At 49.8% G+C, this 14,212-nt stretch overlaps 1 protein-coding gene across 3 annotated transcripts in view; it reads right to left on the bottom strand.

Moving 5' to 3' along the window:
- The window catches only part of Mvb12b (multivesicular body subunit 12B), a 150,668-nt gene that overhangs the window by 60,114 nt on the left and 76,342 nt on the right, over positions 1-14,212 (bottom strand). For all 3 annotated transcript variants that reach the window (XM_050161746.1, XM_050161744.1, XM_050161745.1), the window contains exon 7: positions 13,488-13,582. In XM_050161746.1, coding sequence (XP_050017703.1) covers positions 13,488-13,582 — 95 coding nt within the window. The remainder of the gene's footprint in view (positions 1-13,487; positions 13,583-14,212) is intronic.

Here is a 14,212-nt window from a genome sequence, read left to right as displayed (position 1 = left end):
AGACGGCTCTCTGTGGAAAAGGGCAGACGCTGTTCTAAATTGTGCTTTCAGAGGTCTGCACTGCTCAGCAAAAAATTAGCCTCCAAAGTTTTAATTGGTACACCCCAAATAAATCCTTCTAATGAGTGAATTAACTGATCCAGGGCGCAGATATGAGGAAAATCAGAGAAAGCGAATGCTGTGAGTAATTTGTCCTTAGAAACATGGGCGGCACCAGCCAGCCACAGTGCCTACGAGTGGACTGGATGGCCAGGTGAAGGGCTGTGACCAGCGCTGCTGTGAGTGGCTCTCAGGGCCAGTCTTAAAGGTTAGTCCTGGTGAGGAATCCAGCGGGAGACGGAGCCCAAAGCTACACGCTGCAAACACACAAATACGTGTAGCGAACGCGTTTACAAATGGAGAGTCAGAGGTGCACGCCAACTGGTGTGCGTAACCTTTTCATTTTTGTACTAAGTGACAGACTCTCTCAAATCGAGGTGTGTAAACTGTAATAGGACCAGCAGTAATTGACTTTTAAACTCCACCCACAGCCAGGGCTGCAATTAAGAACTGCTGCTCAGCAAAGTTCATAACGTGGAGGCTCTTTCCCCCAATCCAATTAAAACCCAAGTCTTCTGAGAAGGTAAGAGCGTAGAATTTACATCGAAGCTCTTGTTTCAAAGGGCAGAGTGGCCAACATCCAATCTGGCAAGGCCAGTCCCCTCCAGGCCAGAAAGAACACAAGCGTTTTTTTGCCCAATAACCGAAAACTGTGTTCGGAGATGAAGATAAAAGCAATTCTTGTGCAGTGATCCAAAAAATAGCATCTCTTTCCCCCCCAAAATTACTTGTTTTAATAAAGTAGACACACTGTGCCAACTCAACCATTTAATTATCTGCAAAAATGATGAATCAAAACAATAGTTTGCAACAATAAATGACTAACCTCTGATTAAAATGTCTGTCCTCATTAAATCAAAATAAAAGGTATAATATCTTTTTTTTTTTTTAAGTAGCCCAAAGAAATGAACCACCTCAGCCTCTCAGCCTTATCTTTAACAGTGACCATGATCTTCTGCCTGGACAGCAGAGGAAGCTGTTGCGTTTTCCCTCAAACTAAAACGACGCAGGAAGGGATGGCTTGTATCGGTGCTGAGCCCTTAAGAGGGTTGTAACAAGAACAGGGTGGTTACAGTGGCAAGGACAGGGGCCTTTTATAACTATTGATATTATTTTTCTAAAGAGTCTAGGGAGGGGTGTAGCTGGGCAGGAAGGAATCTGAAGAAACCTCACTTAAAGGCTGGGAACATGTAAAATTCTATCTTAGATAGGCTAAGCAGGACCAGAGTAAGGAACCCAAGGCCGCAAACCTTAAAATCTTAAATTATCTTTACCCAGTAAACTGGGGTCTCGGGCAATCAGTGAGAGGCAGGAAGGTGCTTCTGCCCTGCAGGACACAGAAGGCCCTCTACTTCACAGCTGTCTCAGCAGCCTGGGGAGTCTGCACAGCAGGCCAAGCGAAAGTAGAACTCTGGGCCGGGTTAAAGGCACATACAGCAGTTATCATTTCTGGAGTGCCCTTTGTGGATGTTATTTCTAATCTGATAAAGCCAGAAGAGAAAAATGTGATTCAAACTTAGAAAAGAGAAAATGGAAATGCGGTTACATAACATGTCTCTGTTCACACATCTGGACAGGACAGCATCAAGACAGGAACAGTAAGACCATTTCCTCTCTGGAATAAGATCACAAATATTGAGTACTTCCTGTATGCCTGGTCTGGGGCTGGGTGCTCAGCATGCTGGGAAATGAGATGTCTTTGGTTTGCTCTCCTAGCTGAACCCTGAACTTTGGCTGTGAAAACAATTACTGTGTGTGTGCATGTGTGCGGAGGACAGAGGTCAGCCTCCGGTGTCATTACTCAAGAAGGCCTCCGCCTCAGTTTCTTTGAGACCGAGTCTCTCGCTCGCCTGGAGCCCTTGGCTTGGCTGCTGGCCAGTGAGCTCCAGAGAGTTCTGTCTCCTCTCTCTAGCATTTCGTGGATGCTGGGGATTGGTCTCAGGTCCTCACACAAATGCTCTCCTGGATGAACGACAACTGAACAAGACACTAGCTAAAGGTTGGGCTCCCTCCTTAGACTGGGCGATCAAGCATAAGGCCAAAGTTTGACAAGAACCAAAAGTAACCAAGAAGATCACTAGCCTAAGAAGACGTCTGCCCTGAGCTTTCAAAGGTGATATCAGCAAGAGTTGGGGACCAGCTGATTTTCAAGACAAAAGACCTTCTCTAAGAACAGAGTTCTGCTGGCACTGGATGTATTTCAAGCAAACACACAAGGGAATGAACAGAAAAGCCCAGAGTGTTTATTTCCTCAGGGTAGTGAGCAATTAAGGATGCCTACGGGTGTCACCAGAAGCGATGGGTAGGGCCAACAAGGCAAGCTTTACTCTCTCATTCAAGATTATGGATGTTGCCTCGCCAGTGGATCAAGAGATTGCTCAAGCTATAAAGCATGCCAGGCATGAGAAAGCGCTCGCCAACAAAGGATCTCACCTTGGAGGCTAGTTCAGCATCATTCACCATCTCTGAGACAATGCTAAGACAAATCTGAGTGTGACTTGCCTCGTTCTCTGTGACGTGTGATAAATAATTCCATCCCAATACCAGACTGGAGGACGAAAGGTGCCTTATTTAGTTGTTTGTTTGCTTGCTTTAAATAAATAACAAAGGGGCTTAGGATCATCATTGACTATAACCAAGAGGAAGGAAGGTATGCAGTGGGCGTGCGCAGCACTAAAGGAAAGAGGAGATGAGGTGGGGGCTGGGGTAGACTCAGGTGCTCTGGCGGCAGCTCCGCTGTTCTTAAGTGGGCTGAGGTCTCCTCTGTGCAGCTGTCAGGAGTTAGATGCATTTGTCTCCAGAGAAGGAAGGACCCTGGTGGGAGACACTAGGCGGTTTCTGGGCTTATTACCCACACCTGTGCAGCTGGTCGGCCGATGCCTGCGCCATTGCCTGGTAAATCTTACGATGCCAGTCTGAGCCTCAAATCCTACGAGGCCAGGTGGATGGAGAAAGAGGGGCATGTGAGGTGGATGGGAAGTGGGCTGGTGAATCATGGACCATCAGCTGGGGACCCAGAGGTGGCTGGAGCATAGCAACCGCAGCTGTGCACTTTTCCTGGCTCTGGCTTCAGTGAAGAATGGCCCTCTGAAGGCCTGGTCTAGAGACTGAAGGAGAGGCAGGTGACGGGGAAGTGCCACCAGTTCAGGTGGGACCCCTACTGGGGGGACAGAAGTAGGAGCTCAGGGAACAGTAAAGCCCCCAATAGGGAGAGCAATGTTGAGGGTTCAATCCCAGCGTGTGGCACGTGGGCTTGGGACCACTCACCATCAATTAACGGTTCACACACCCACAAGGGGACACTAGTGCTCAGAGGTTTCTAGACAAAGACTTACACAGCAGTCAGTGTGGCCCCACCCACTGATCACTGATAAGGAGTTGTTGAAGGTGCCTCCTATAGCTCTTACCTGTCTGGGAAAGGGCCTAGGGATAGCTGGCAGGGGCTCAGAGTGCTGTGGTTAGCAGCAACCCTCCTGTGGTGTCTGTGCCTGTGTATGGCTCCAATCCTCACCAAAACCCACCCACAGACCCCTTCGCAGACAGGGAAGCAAAAACAGAGAAGTACTCACTCCTTGTCCAAGGTCACTTCCAATCAAGAGGCCCCAAGCTCCCCAATCATGGCTCTGCCCAGCCAGAGCCCATCATTCATGAACCTCTTGGGGCTTAGAGATCCTTATCAGCCTCAAGTTCAGGGTCTCTCTCCAGTGAAGTCCCAGAGACCGGGCCACTTGTGACTTCAGACAGCACTGAGGCCCAAACTGACACATGCATCAACCATTTGGGGCTTGTACACTTTCAGCTTTCAGTCTGACAGGGAAAATAAACACAGCAATTTGGACTGAACAAAAGTCATGGCCTCGGGGCCTAATGTCCAAACCTGGATTAAATCTCAGGCCTGGGTGCAACTCCAGGCAGGTCCGTCTCTCACCGAACTCCCTTTACCACCTAGAAAGGGCTGTCTTGGGAAGGATATTTTAAATTACTGACAAAATGCACACACACAAAAAAAAAATGCCCACAGGGGAGTCCTGCATATACCATGTACTGGGAAGGGGTAGGTATTTTTAAATTCATTATTTCAATGAACCCAGCCCATTTTAATAAAGTAAAACTAACTGCAGCTCCCTAAATGCATTTAAATGGAAGAAGTTATCTTCTCACACCCTCTCCCCTCTTAGCTGATGGTTATTACTGAGAGACACCTATGGAGAGCAAAGGGCAAACACACAGCCCATCCTAGAGCAGCGTCCACAGCAAACCCTGGCAGAGGTCGACAGCAGATGAAGAGCTAGGGTTGTGTACACATCCTTGGTTATTAGTATGTTCTGGGCCAGGTCTGAAATGGTGTCCTCTGCCAGACAGAGAAGGTAAATGCCGGGGAGGAAGGAGTTCCCAGACTTTCTTTCTGTCAGGACAGTGTCTGGGCAGAGTGCCTGTGATGTCTCAGGCCTGTGGATGCATAGCAGCAGGCAGCATCTTCCACCACCTTGAGCTGCACATATCCATGGTACCTGTGGCCCTGACAGGGGTGTGACCACACCTGTCTCAGCAGCTGTTTTTGCCAAGCTGACCTGGGAGATGGGCTTCCATCCAGTCTTTGTGTTTGTTCCTCAGATCCCTGGAGGGGGAACTCAGGCCCCTTGTCTGCCTCACCTATAGATTTAAGGCTCTGCTGCCCATGTTCCACCAGGCTTTCAAATCAAACACAGACTGAGGGCGCAGTGGGAGGCGGCCACCTTCTTAAGCGCTCTAAAGTACCTGCCACCTCGTAATCTTTTTATTTTCCACAGTGACGAAACTGGAGTGCATCTTGGTGCTCCCCCACCTGCAGAGTGCACACAGAGGCCTCGGCAGCCATCAGCTCCCATCAGGCATTTTTCCTGCAGACACCAAAGGTACATACAGGAAGATTTTATAGACGCTGGCAGGCTCTGCCTGCCTGGCACTTCCCTCCTTCCTGCCCCTGAGCCGTCATCCTGTCGCCTCCCCAGAAGGGCCTGTGGGCTGTCTGCCATGGAAAACAGGCCACTTCTAAGTGATGATGCATGTCGGCATCCTGGCTTCCAGAGGTGCTGGCTGAACTGTGGCGGACAGCCTTTACTGCGGTTTCTCTGGACTGGGGTGGGGGAGGACATATTTTTTCTAACATTCAGAAGAGACCATATCCATCAGAATTCTGTAAGGGAGAACCAGGCTACAGCTACAGTGAAGGCCATGCTGGGCACGGGCCAGAACATCCCGAGTCATACATAACTCCCCACAAATCTTTGGGCTCCTCCACAGATCATGTCCTGCAGAGAGCGCCCATATTCTTACACAGCTTCCTGCCTTGTGAATTGTTTTTACCAAGCTCTGAATCCTCCCAGCATTGGGGGATGGGGCTGGACAATTTTTGTATTTTCCAGGTGTGAGAGTAACTATGGCATTGTGTTACCTGCCTGAGTTAGCATAATTCAAGGCTCCAGGGGACGCTATTCAAGTATGTTATTCAGTGTACAACCTGGGAGGCTGCTCCCAGCAGCTCGCTCGCTCTCTCTCTCTCTCTCTCTCTCTCTCTCTCTCTCTCTCTCTCTCTAAGCTGGGAAGCATGTATCAAGATTCTGAACATGTGTCCTTCCAGTGACGTGACAGCCTCTGTCAACAGGTCTCCTGTTGATCACACGAGCACAGGGCCTGATATGGCCCTGGGAGTCTGATAACCAAGGGAGGGTGAGCAGCCTTGCTCCTTCAGTGGACTTGGTTTACCTACATCATCCTGGCTCAGAAAGGAAAGAAGGTCACCCCCAGGCTTTTGAACCGGACTCTTGTCTGCTGACGATGCTCAGCATAGGCCAAGTGGGGTAAGCCAGGAGGATGGCAGCAGACTGGAGGAGACCCTAAAGGCTTTGAGAGAAGCTTGGCAATAAGTCTTTGAAGATAGTTTTGGAAAGACATGGAAAGGTGAAGTGAGGTGGGCTGAACTGCTGTTGTGCCTGGGAAAAGCAGAGACAAAGGCAAAGACAGAGGGGCTGGGCTGGCAGGACACAGCTTGTGTGTGATGTGGCAGGTGAGGCTTGGGGACTTGGGGAGACACGCAGACTTGACCTGAGAAGAATAAAGAACCCAAGCTGTGCTTGGAGAAAGCATTTCCCACCTGGGCAGTGGGAAGTGAGGGTTAGAAAAGGCTTGGTCAAGCAGGAGAGCTGGAAGGCACTCGGCATGTCCACACCTGTGCTGGCTACACCACGAGCCTCACGAAATGGGGAATGCAGAGAAAGAGAAGGGACCATACTGACACTCTGCGCTGCGGAGTCACAGGGCACTGGGCAGCCATGGGCAGGGGGTCAGGCTCAGTCCCTCTGTGGAGTTCTGTGGAGACACTAGCAGCCGCAAAGCTCCAGAAGGCTTGAGCTCTGGGTGCCCTGTGAATGTGCCTGTACCGAGCGTTCATTAACTCCTGTGACATGGCGGCCATGGTGAATGTACAAAACACACCCAATTAGCCGGGCCTCTGTGAGCATTCACACTCTTAAATCTTCCTGCATTTCGAAAGGGTTAAAGCTTATTATTAGCATATAATTTACAGTCCTTTCTCCCAGGGAAGGAATAATGCACAGTAAATGCCACATTCGTTTTAATAATACATGTTACAGTCTGTGCCCACATCTGCACAAAGGTAAAGGAGACAGATTTTTTTGACATGTCCCACTCTGCCATCTAAACACAGGCTTTTTGTTTCTTAAGTGACGGAAGGTTTAATCAAGAAAGCAGGCAATTCATCAATCGAAACGAGGCGGTGTGCGTGCGCCTGACAGCACACACATGGTTGTGTGCAGAGCGAGCCTGGCCACCTGTCAACCACCCCTTTACATCAGGGTGTACAAATACGCGGCTGATCAATTCCCTGCCCGTGCCTGTTCAGCTCTCCTTTTCCTTATTATATTTTTCTTTAGACTCGATGTCACTGTCAGGGCTGGGGCAGATGGGTAGACAAGGTGAGCCATGGCCAGAACAAGTGGTGACAAAATTCCTCTCACCTTTGCCACTGCTTACCTCCCTCCTGACCCGAACACTGCTGTCAGTCACTCGAGAACTTTCCCTACACACTGCACTCCCTGCTGGGGCCTTGGCTGCACACCCAGGCATTCTCCTAACACCTTTCTACCTCCTCCCAGGTGTTCCTGAGCACCCCAGTAGAGGATAAAGGGAAGCCGAGCTCATTCAGGCCAGGAAAGCATGCCCACCAAAGGCCATAGGGACACTGGGAACACAGAGCCCGCATCCCTCGTGCACTCCCACAGAGACACGAGGTTCTTTCCTTGGTGGCAACCATTAGTGACCCACTCAACCCATGTACGAGCTAAAAGGAGACCTGCAGCATATGCACAAGTGGAACCAGGTGCAAATCCTTTTACCCAAGACCTTAACCCTTTGCACCACAGCCAGGAACAGCACACCACACAGGAGATCAGGGCTTCCCTGCTATCTGAGCCTCAGCTCTCTCATTCCAATCCTGCAAAGCTTCACTGAGGCACGAGACTTACTTTCAATGTTTTGTTTGGGCAGTAAGGTCCCAGTCTACAGTTCAGGATGGCCCAGAGCTCACCGCAACCCTCACACGTAGCTTCTTCCAAGAGTTAGGGTTACAGGTAGGAGCAATCACACCCAGTTTTTCACTCTCCGAGAGAGAGAGAGAGAGAGAGAGAGAGAACTAATCACTCCAAATGAAAGGACCAGTGCTTGGGATGAAGTGTTCTGCTCGTGTGGCTGGTGAGGTTTAAACAAGCAGCCTCTAAGAAACACAGACTCTTTGCCATAAAGCACCCTCCCCACAAGACACACAGTCTTTTCTCCACAAGATGAAGAGCTGCTGGCAGAAATTTTATCTCATTGGATGAAATGTATAAATCACGAGTTTCATAATACTGATAATTAAATGTCCATCTTCCAATTTAAATGAGAACTGGATTAAAACTGCATGGAGAAAGGCTGATCCGCAGAAATCATTAATTATTTTTAATTGCTTCGTGCCTTCGCAGCCCACGACAGAGTTCCACAGCTCATCCATAGATCTGTATTTCTGATAAAATTGTCCCCTCTTCTACTGGGAGAAGAAGCCGGACTTTGACCCGAGCACCTTCAGTCCTCCTTGGTATCAAACACCTTAAAAGGAAGTCGGTTTTTAAGGGAGTAGCCATGGAGGCCAGGAAGATGGTTTTTCTAGTAATCAAAGAGAAGACTTGGGTGGCTGGGGGTAACCTATTGTTGGGGAGTGGGGAGCTGAAGCCATCACGCCCCGGCAGGGAGCCAGGACAGATCTGGGTGTGGCTCTCACTTCTGTCCGCGAGGGGGGGGCTACCCAACTGGGCGGTGAACAAAGATGAGTCCCCACCCCTGCTCAGCACGGGTCCTGGTGTTTCCTTCCTGTGGCGCCTTCTGGGGCCTGTGTGTGGGAAAGCTTGGGTTTCCTAGCTTCCATTCATATTTTCCTTAAGTTTATTACCTTTAACTCCCACGTTAGTTTTTCTTGGAAAAAAAATTAATTTTAAACTGGGGTTTAAAAGGCAATTGTAGGGAGGAAAAGAAAGGGGGAAAACAATGTAATTATATTTTAATTTCCAAAAAATATTTTAAATGGGCAATTTTGCAAAGCATGTAACTGCAGTCAGCAAAGGCCCGAGCAGCCCAGCTTCCGCTGCTGCTTTGGGGGCGTGTTCATTAAACACATCTGCCACGGAACTGAAGAAGCACCCTGGGTTAGGACCATGACATCGAGGCCCTTTGGCTAAGCCCCTCCTCACAGGAGCTCTCTGGCACAGATGTGCCTCTCCTGGTAGAAGTCTGGCATAGTACTCCACAGCTGCGGGCAGAAGGCTGTGCCCTAATATGCATCTCACAAAGGTCTCAAGTAGTGTGGGTCATTTCAACTGAGAAGGGACACTTTTCCCCAGTGCTGCATGGACTGTTCTCATCAAACGCCATTATTGGCACAGAAAGTTGGGTGTGCTATGAAATTCACCCCAATGTACATATTCATAGTTCTCTCACTCATGCACAAAGTTGCCTGATGGACCTGTTACTTTCAACATGTGTCTGTGGGATTTTCATCCATCTGGGGTATCTCACAGACAGAGCAGAACTGAGGAGACAGGGCTGGCTGCGACAGGATGTGCGTGTGCACAGCCACTCTGTCTTTCTGTCCTGTCTTCAGGAGAGCACAGCTGGAGCTGTGCCCCAGTGGCAGTGCTCTAGGAGGAAGGGCTATTCTCTGTGGTCATGAAGAAGGGTGCTGTGCTTAGTGGCAGTGCTCTAGGAGGAAGGGCTATTCTCTGTGGTCATGAAGAAGGGTGCTGTGCTTTTCATCTTACCCACCGGAGACTCAAGCCAAATCCAGAATGCACTGCCAGACAGCCAGACAGCTGCACCGGCATTCCCATCCTATTCCCAGACACCACCATCTTCTCACATCCAGTGAAGGGGTTAACCTCTCTCACAGCTGAGTTTAGGTTTCAGTTCGCTGAGAAGGGCAAAACAGGTGTCCCTCCCACAAAGGGCCGTTTATCCACAATGCCCTTGCATTCAGAGAGGCGGCCGAGCCAGCCTTACAGTGTCTCAAGGACAAATCCAGCAGCCCCTTCTGAGTCACTTCCAAACTTGCACAAGCTTGTGCAAATATGTCCAAAGATGATACAACTAAACCTCAGCCAATTAAAAATATACTAATATAACGGCTGCATGCTTAACCAATCATATTCAAGACAACCTAACTGTCTCTGAAACTCCCCGTAGCTATGCTTAAAAGGAGCCTGCACGTTCCTCTCAGGGCTGTCGCCATTTCACACGGGTGAATGCCCCTGCACGCAGGCTGGAATAGTAATAAACATTCTTTGCTTTACATATTATTTGAGTCTGGGGTTTCCTCTGGATCTTACACAATGTTAATTTTATTGCAAGTATTTGGGGATCTACCTAAGAGCTTTCACCAGCTGAGCATTGAAAATCCCAACACACTTCCCCCAAACCTACAGTTTTCTAGAAGTCTCATCAGAAACCCCTTACAATGAAAGTATACGCCTTAAATCCTTTGTATGACTGTAGAGGGTCCGAGTTTTATCCATGGATCATACAGAGTCCAGAAACAATCTTATTTATGAAAAAGGGAAGAAGTGGTTTCTGAAGAACCCTTTGAGGTTAACCCAACAGCCACTGAAACTGTACACAGCTGCTGTTGAGTTGAGGCCCGTCTTTGAGACGCCCACCCCACGCTCTTGGTGTGTGTAATGCTTCCCGAGGCGCCTCTCTAGTCTAATAAACTACCACCCTGCTTCATGCTGCCTCATTTTGAAATTCCTTTTAGTATCAAATCCAACTGTGTCCTGTTTTACTTGAGTCTGGGTTCCTAAAAGAACGCAGGCATGTCAGGCAACAGAGTGCAGCTGTGCCTCTGTCCTTGCTACTGCTGACAGGAACCAACTGCAAAAACAGAGCTTTTAGTTAACAGGCGATGCTGGGCCGAAGAGCTGGCTCGGTGGGTATGAGCCCTGGCTGCTCTTTCAGAGAACCTGAGTTCAGTTCCTAGCACCCACATCGGGACTAATAAGCATCTGCAACTGCAGTTCCAGTGGATCTGGTGCCCTCTTTTGGCCTCCGTGGGCATTAGGCAGCACACGGTGCATATACATACTATACATACGTGCAGACAAAACACTCATTGACATAAAATAAAAAGAATAAAAAATTTAAAAAGTAGCTTAAAAATTAGATATGATCAAAAAGAAAACTATTAGTCAGGGACAGTCGATAGGACTCAGCCAGATCCACTTGGGGTTCGGAGGCCAAGAGGAGCCATCAAGGGGCTCAGATCTCAAAGGCCCATGCAGACAATAGTTCTATGTCTATGGAACTCACTCAGGAAAGGACTGCAGGAGAAAGGCACAGGCAACTGCGTGCCCAAAGGAAGAAGAACATGACTTAAACATGTCGGTGTGAATCTTTCTCCAACTTATATTTTAAAAATGAGATCTCACTGAACATTCAGCTGTCTTTTTTTTTTTTTTTTGGGGGGGGCAACATTCTGTGTACTTTATTTATGGCTAGTTAAAAAGCCAGGCCACCAGGCAGACAGTTTGTAGGACACCCTTGTCCTGGACATGGAAGAGATGCCCCCACCTTCTCTGCCCACTTCACAGGAGCACCTTAACAGGGACAGTCCTCACCTTAGTGCGTGCTCTCTCTTCTTCTCATAAGTCGGACTGCAGCTCTAAGAATTTTCTAGAAGACATTCCCATAAGAGGAAGGATGAGGCTCAAGGGACCACTTCACAGCTTTCTTTTTTTTTTGGGGGGGGGGGGACTCAATATGACAGCACAAGGGATATAAACATTTTAGAATTCTAGCACTGAGCCAATGACTCTCAGTCTTTTCCACGAGCAAAAAACAAACCTCATCTCAGGACAGGGCCATAAGTGAGAGAAATGGTTATCGATAGCTCCGGGACCACAGAGAGCATGTCGGAAGTTTGCATCAAAGGCTGAGCACTGGAAGAGTGAAGTGACCTGCGCTGATGGCTGGGAGGAGAGCGGGATGATTCACGGTATGATCTGCAGAACCCCTACTGTAGCCAAGTCCACACCAGGCTAGGCTGGCTGGGGCACATATCACCGTAACTGTTTCTGGATTAACCTCTGGAAACCCTTATGCCAAACTGAGCTGTGTGCCACTTGGTACCAGATAGTGTTTATGTTGGGGGTGACAGGGTGGTCAATCAGGTAGTCAGTATGGGAGGATGGAAGGGAATGGATGACCTCCCCAGACCAGTTACCATGGTGAGTCTCCAGGGCCTACAGGGTACTTCTGTGGCCCTGTGAGAGCCTGCTTCTGGCAGAGTGATTGATTTGGTGCCTACAGCTGCTAGGGAGACTTGAGCTGTCTGTGGCCTGGGCTGAAGCCTCAACTACCTCTGAAGATAAAACCCCACAGATTGTTATTTGCCTAATGGGACAGGAAGTTTCTGAGCAGCGTCCCATGTATCCCGAGGCCGTTACCTTGCTATTGCTAAACCAGCAGCTGAAACGAGCCCAGTCAGCACCTCATCAAAGCTGCACTGAGGAAGCAGCGGTCCAGAGGCAGAGCAACATTCCTACCAGGCCAGAGCATGTGCCCTGTGGGCCATTTGCTGAGGAAGCATCGACAGCTGGGAAAGCCATCAGAGGACACGGGCATGGCGGGTGCAGCCCAGCGCAAACCCTAAGATTTGCACGCTGCTGAAGAAGAGCAGTCAGTGCATGAGGGCGCTGTCCCTGCACGATCTGAGGGAGTGGAGCTGGGTGTCCCAGTCCTGTTACAAACCACTCTGCCGCCAAGCATGTGGGAAATAGCTTTTCTACCAAGCAGGCTATCTCTCCACACTTGTTAAGTTCCCTATGATGCTGCTGCTGAAATAGCCATGGTACAGATGCAATGTTCCCCAGACACACACTCACCCTCCCACCCTGGCTCCTGGAATGCAGCCAGAGCCTCGACTTGGGGCTCCCCCCTCCCAGCAGGAGTGTCGCCTAGAGATGGAACAACCTGCCTTTGCGTTCACTTCCAAACCTATTAGGGAGTGATCATAACGACAGAAACGAGTGCTGACAAGAATTACACCACCGCTGGAGTTCATCTGTTTAGTAACCCGAAGTTGCAGTTTTTAGAGAAAAAGAGAGGGAGAGAGAGAGAGAGAGAGAGAGAGAGAGAGAGAGATTACCTTTTAAATAACCGATTCATTATGGGACATGAATGAATGTCATGTTCCCGTGTTCAAAACGTCACTCAGCATTAAGGATGTGTGCTAGTAAGTGGCAACGATTTACCACATTCGCCCGACAGACAAACACCCCTGTCTGGGGCCCCAGCGATGGGAGGCATTTGTGGGTTTCCTGGGCTCTTAGCAAGTCACCTGTATGGCCTCGCACCTCATGAATCTCCCCCCCCCCCCCAGTGAAGGTGACAGGAAAACTGGGGCTGGTGAAGTTCCTGCCACAGTAACACTATCCGTTTCCAGGTCGAGTTCAGAAACCACAGACTCTGGGCGAGTGAGGGGAAGATGCTGTGCCCCTCTGGTTGCTGGCTAGCTGTAAGAACATGAGGCGAGGACAGGCAGGAACATGGCAGCTCAACACTGCTGTGTGTCGGGGGGGCCCTGCTTGGGCTGGCAGGTAAAGGATATGGTGAGTACCCCTCAGCCTTCCCTCAGCCCAAGAAACCCACACATTGTCCATCACTAACTTCCAGACGTGCATTTGGCCTTTCTCTAAGTCCCAACACAGAAGAAAGAGAAGGCCAGGGAAAGGGCAGGCTGGTGTGCAGGGGGAGGTGAGAAGGCGGCCACCCGCACAGTCTGCACTGGCCTGTCACAGTGGCCCGCATACCTGAGATGGCGTACAGATTGGAGAGCTGGTACTCATAGTCGGTACTGGTGTTGTTTCTGCCTCGGAAGGTTGCTGGTAGTGTTAGTGAGATGTGCCTGAGAGAGACAGGGGAGAAAGGAGGTCACGAGGAGACTCAGAAAGCACACGATGTCATCCACAGGTGAGCAGCAGCGTGCAGTGGCCAGGGCAGGTCCTTCTGGAGACCTCCATCTTCTCCCTCAGCCCCGGCCCTCTCAAGGAATCCGCAGCCATTTCCTTCCTCCCTTAGGGTATTCCACAGAGACTGGCAGTGAGGCCCAGGCCTCAGTGTGGCATACAATGGATCAGCATGACCAAAACACCCAGGCTCAGAACAGTGGCTTCCACACCCACCACAGTCGGCGGGAATTGTACTATCAGGTCAACTGAGGAGACTAGCAACCTTCGACAGTGAGCATGGCGCCCTGGTTTGAGCCACTGTGTCCCACCCGGGCCAGAGGGCCCAGTAGGTGCTCAGCAAAGCACCTTCCATAAGTCCACAAAGCTGGCTTGAGCCTGTGTGCAGAGAGTAGAAGCGAGCCTATGTCAAGAGCAAGTGCCCCTCCCAACACGCTCATGGTCGTCTTCAGCCAATACTGTCAAGGAGATCCACTGTGGTACAGTACAGAGCCAGCAGGCATGGGGAACACAGCACCCCTAACTTCCTGGAGGGATGGATGCCAGGGGCTGCCTAGGGATTTTCAGTC

This window comes from Alexandromys fortis, unplaced genomic scaffold (genome assembly GCF_014885135.2).
Source record: "Alexandromys fortis isolate MF-2015 unplaced genomic scaffold, M_Fortis_MF-2015_v1.1 scaffold_74, whole genome shotgun sequence".
Classification (NCBI taxonomy): domain Eukaryota; kingdom Metazoa; phylum Chordata; class Mammalia; order Rodentia; family Cricetidae; genus Alexandromys; species Alexandromys fortis.
This window is presented reverse-complemented; position numbering and strand designations above follow the sequence as displayed.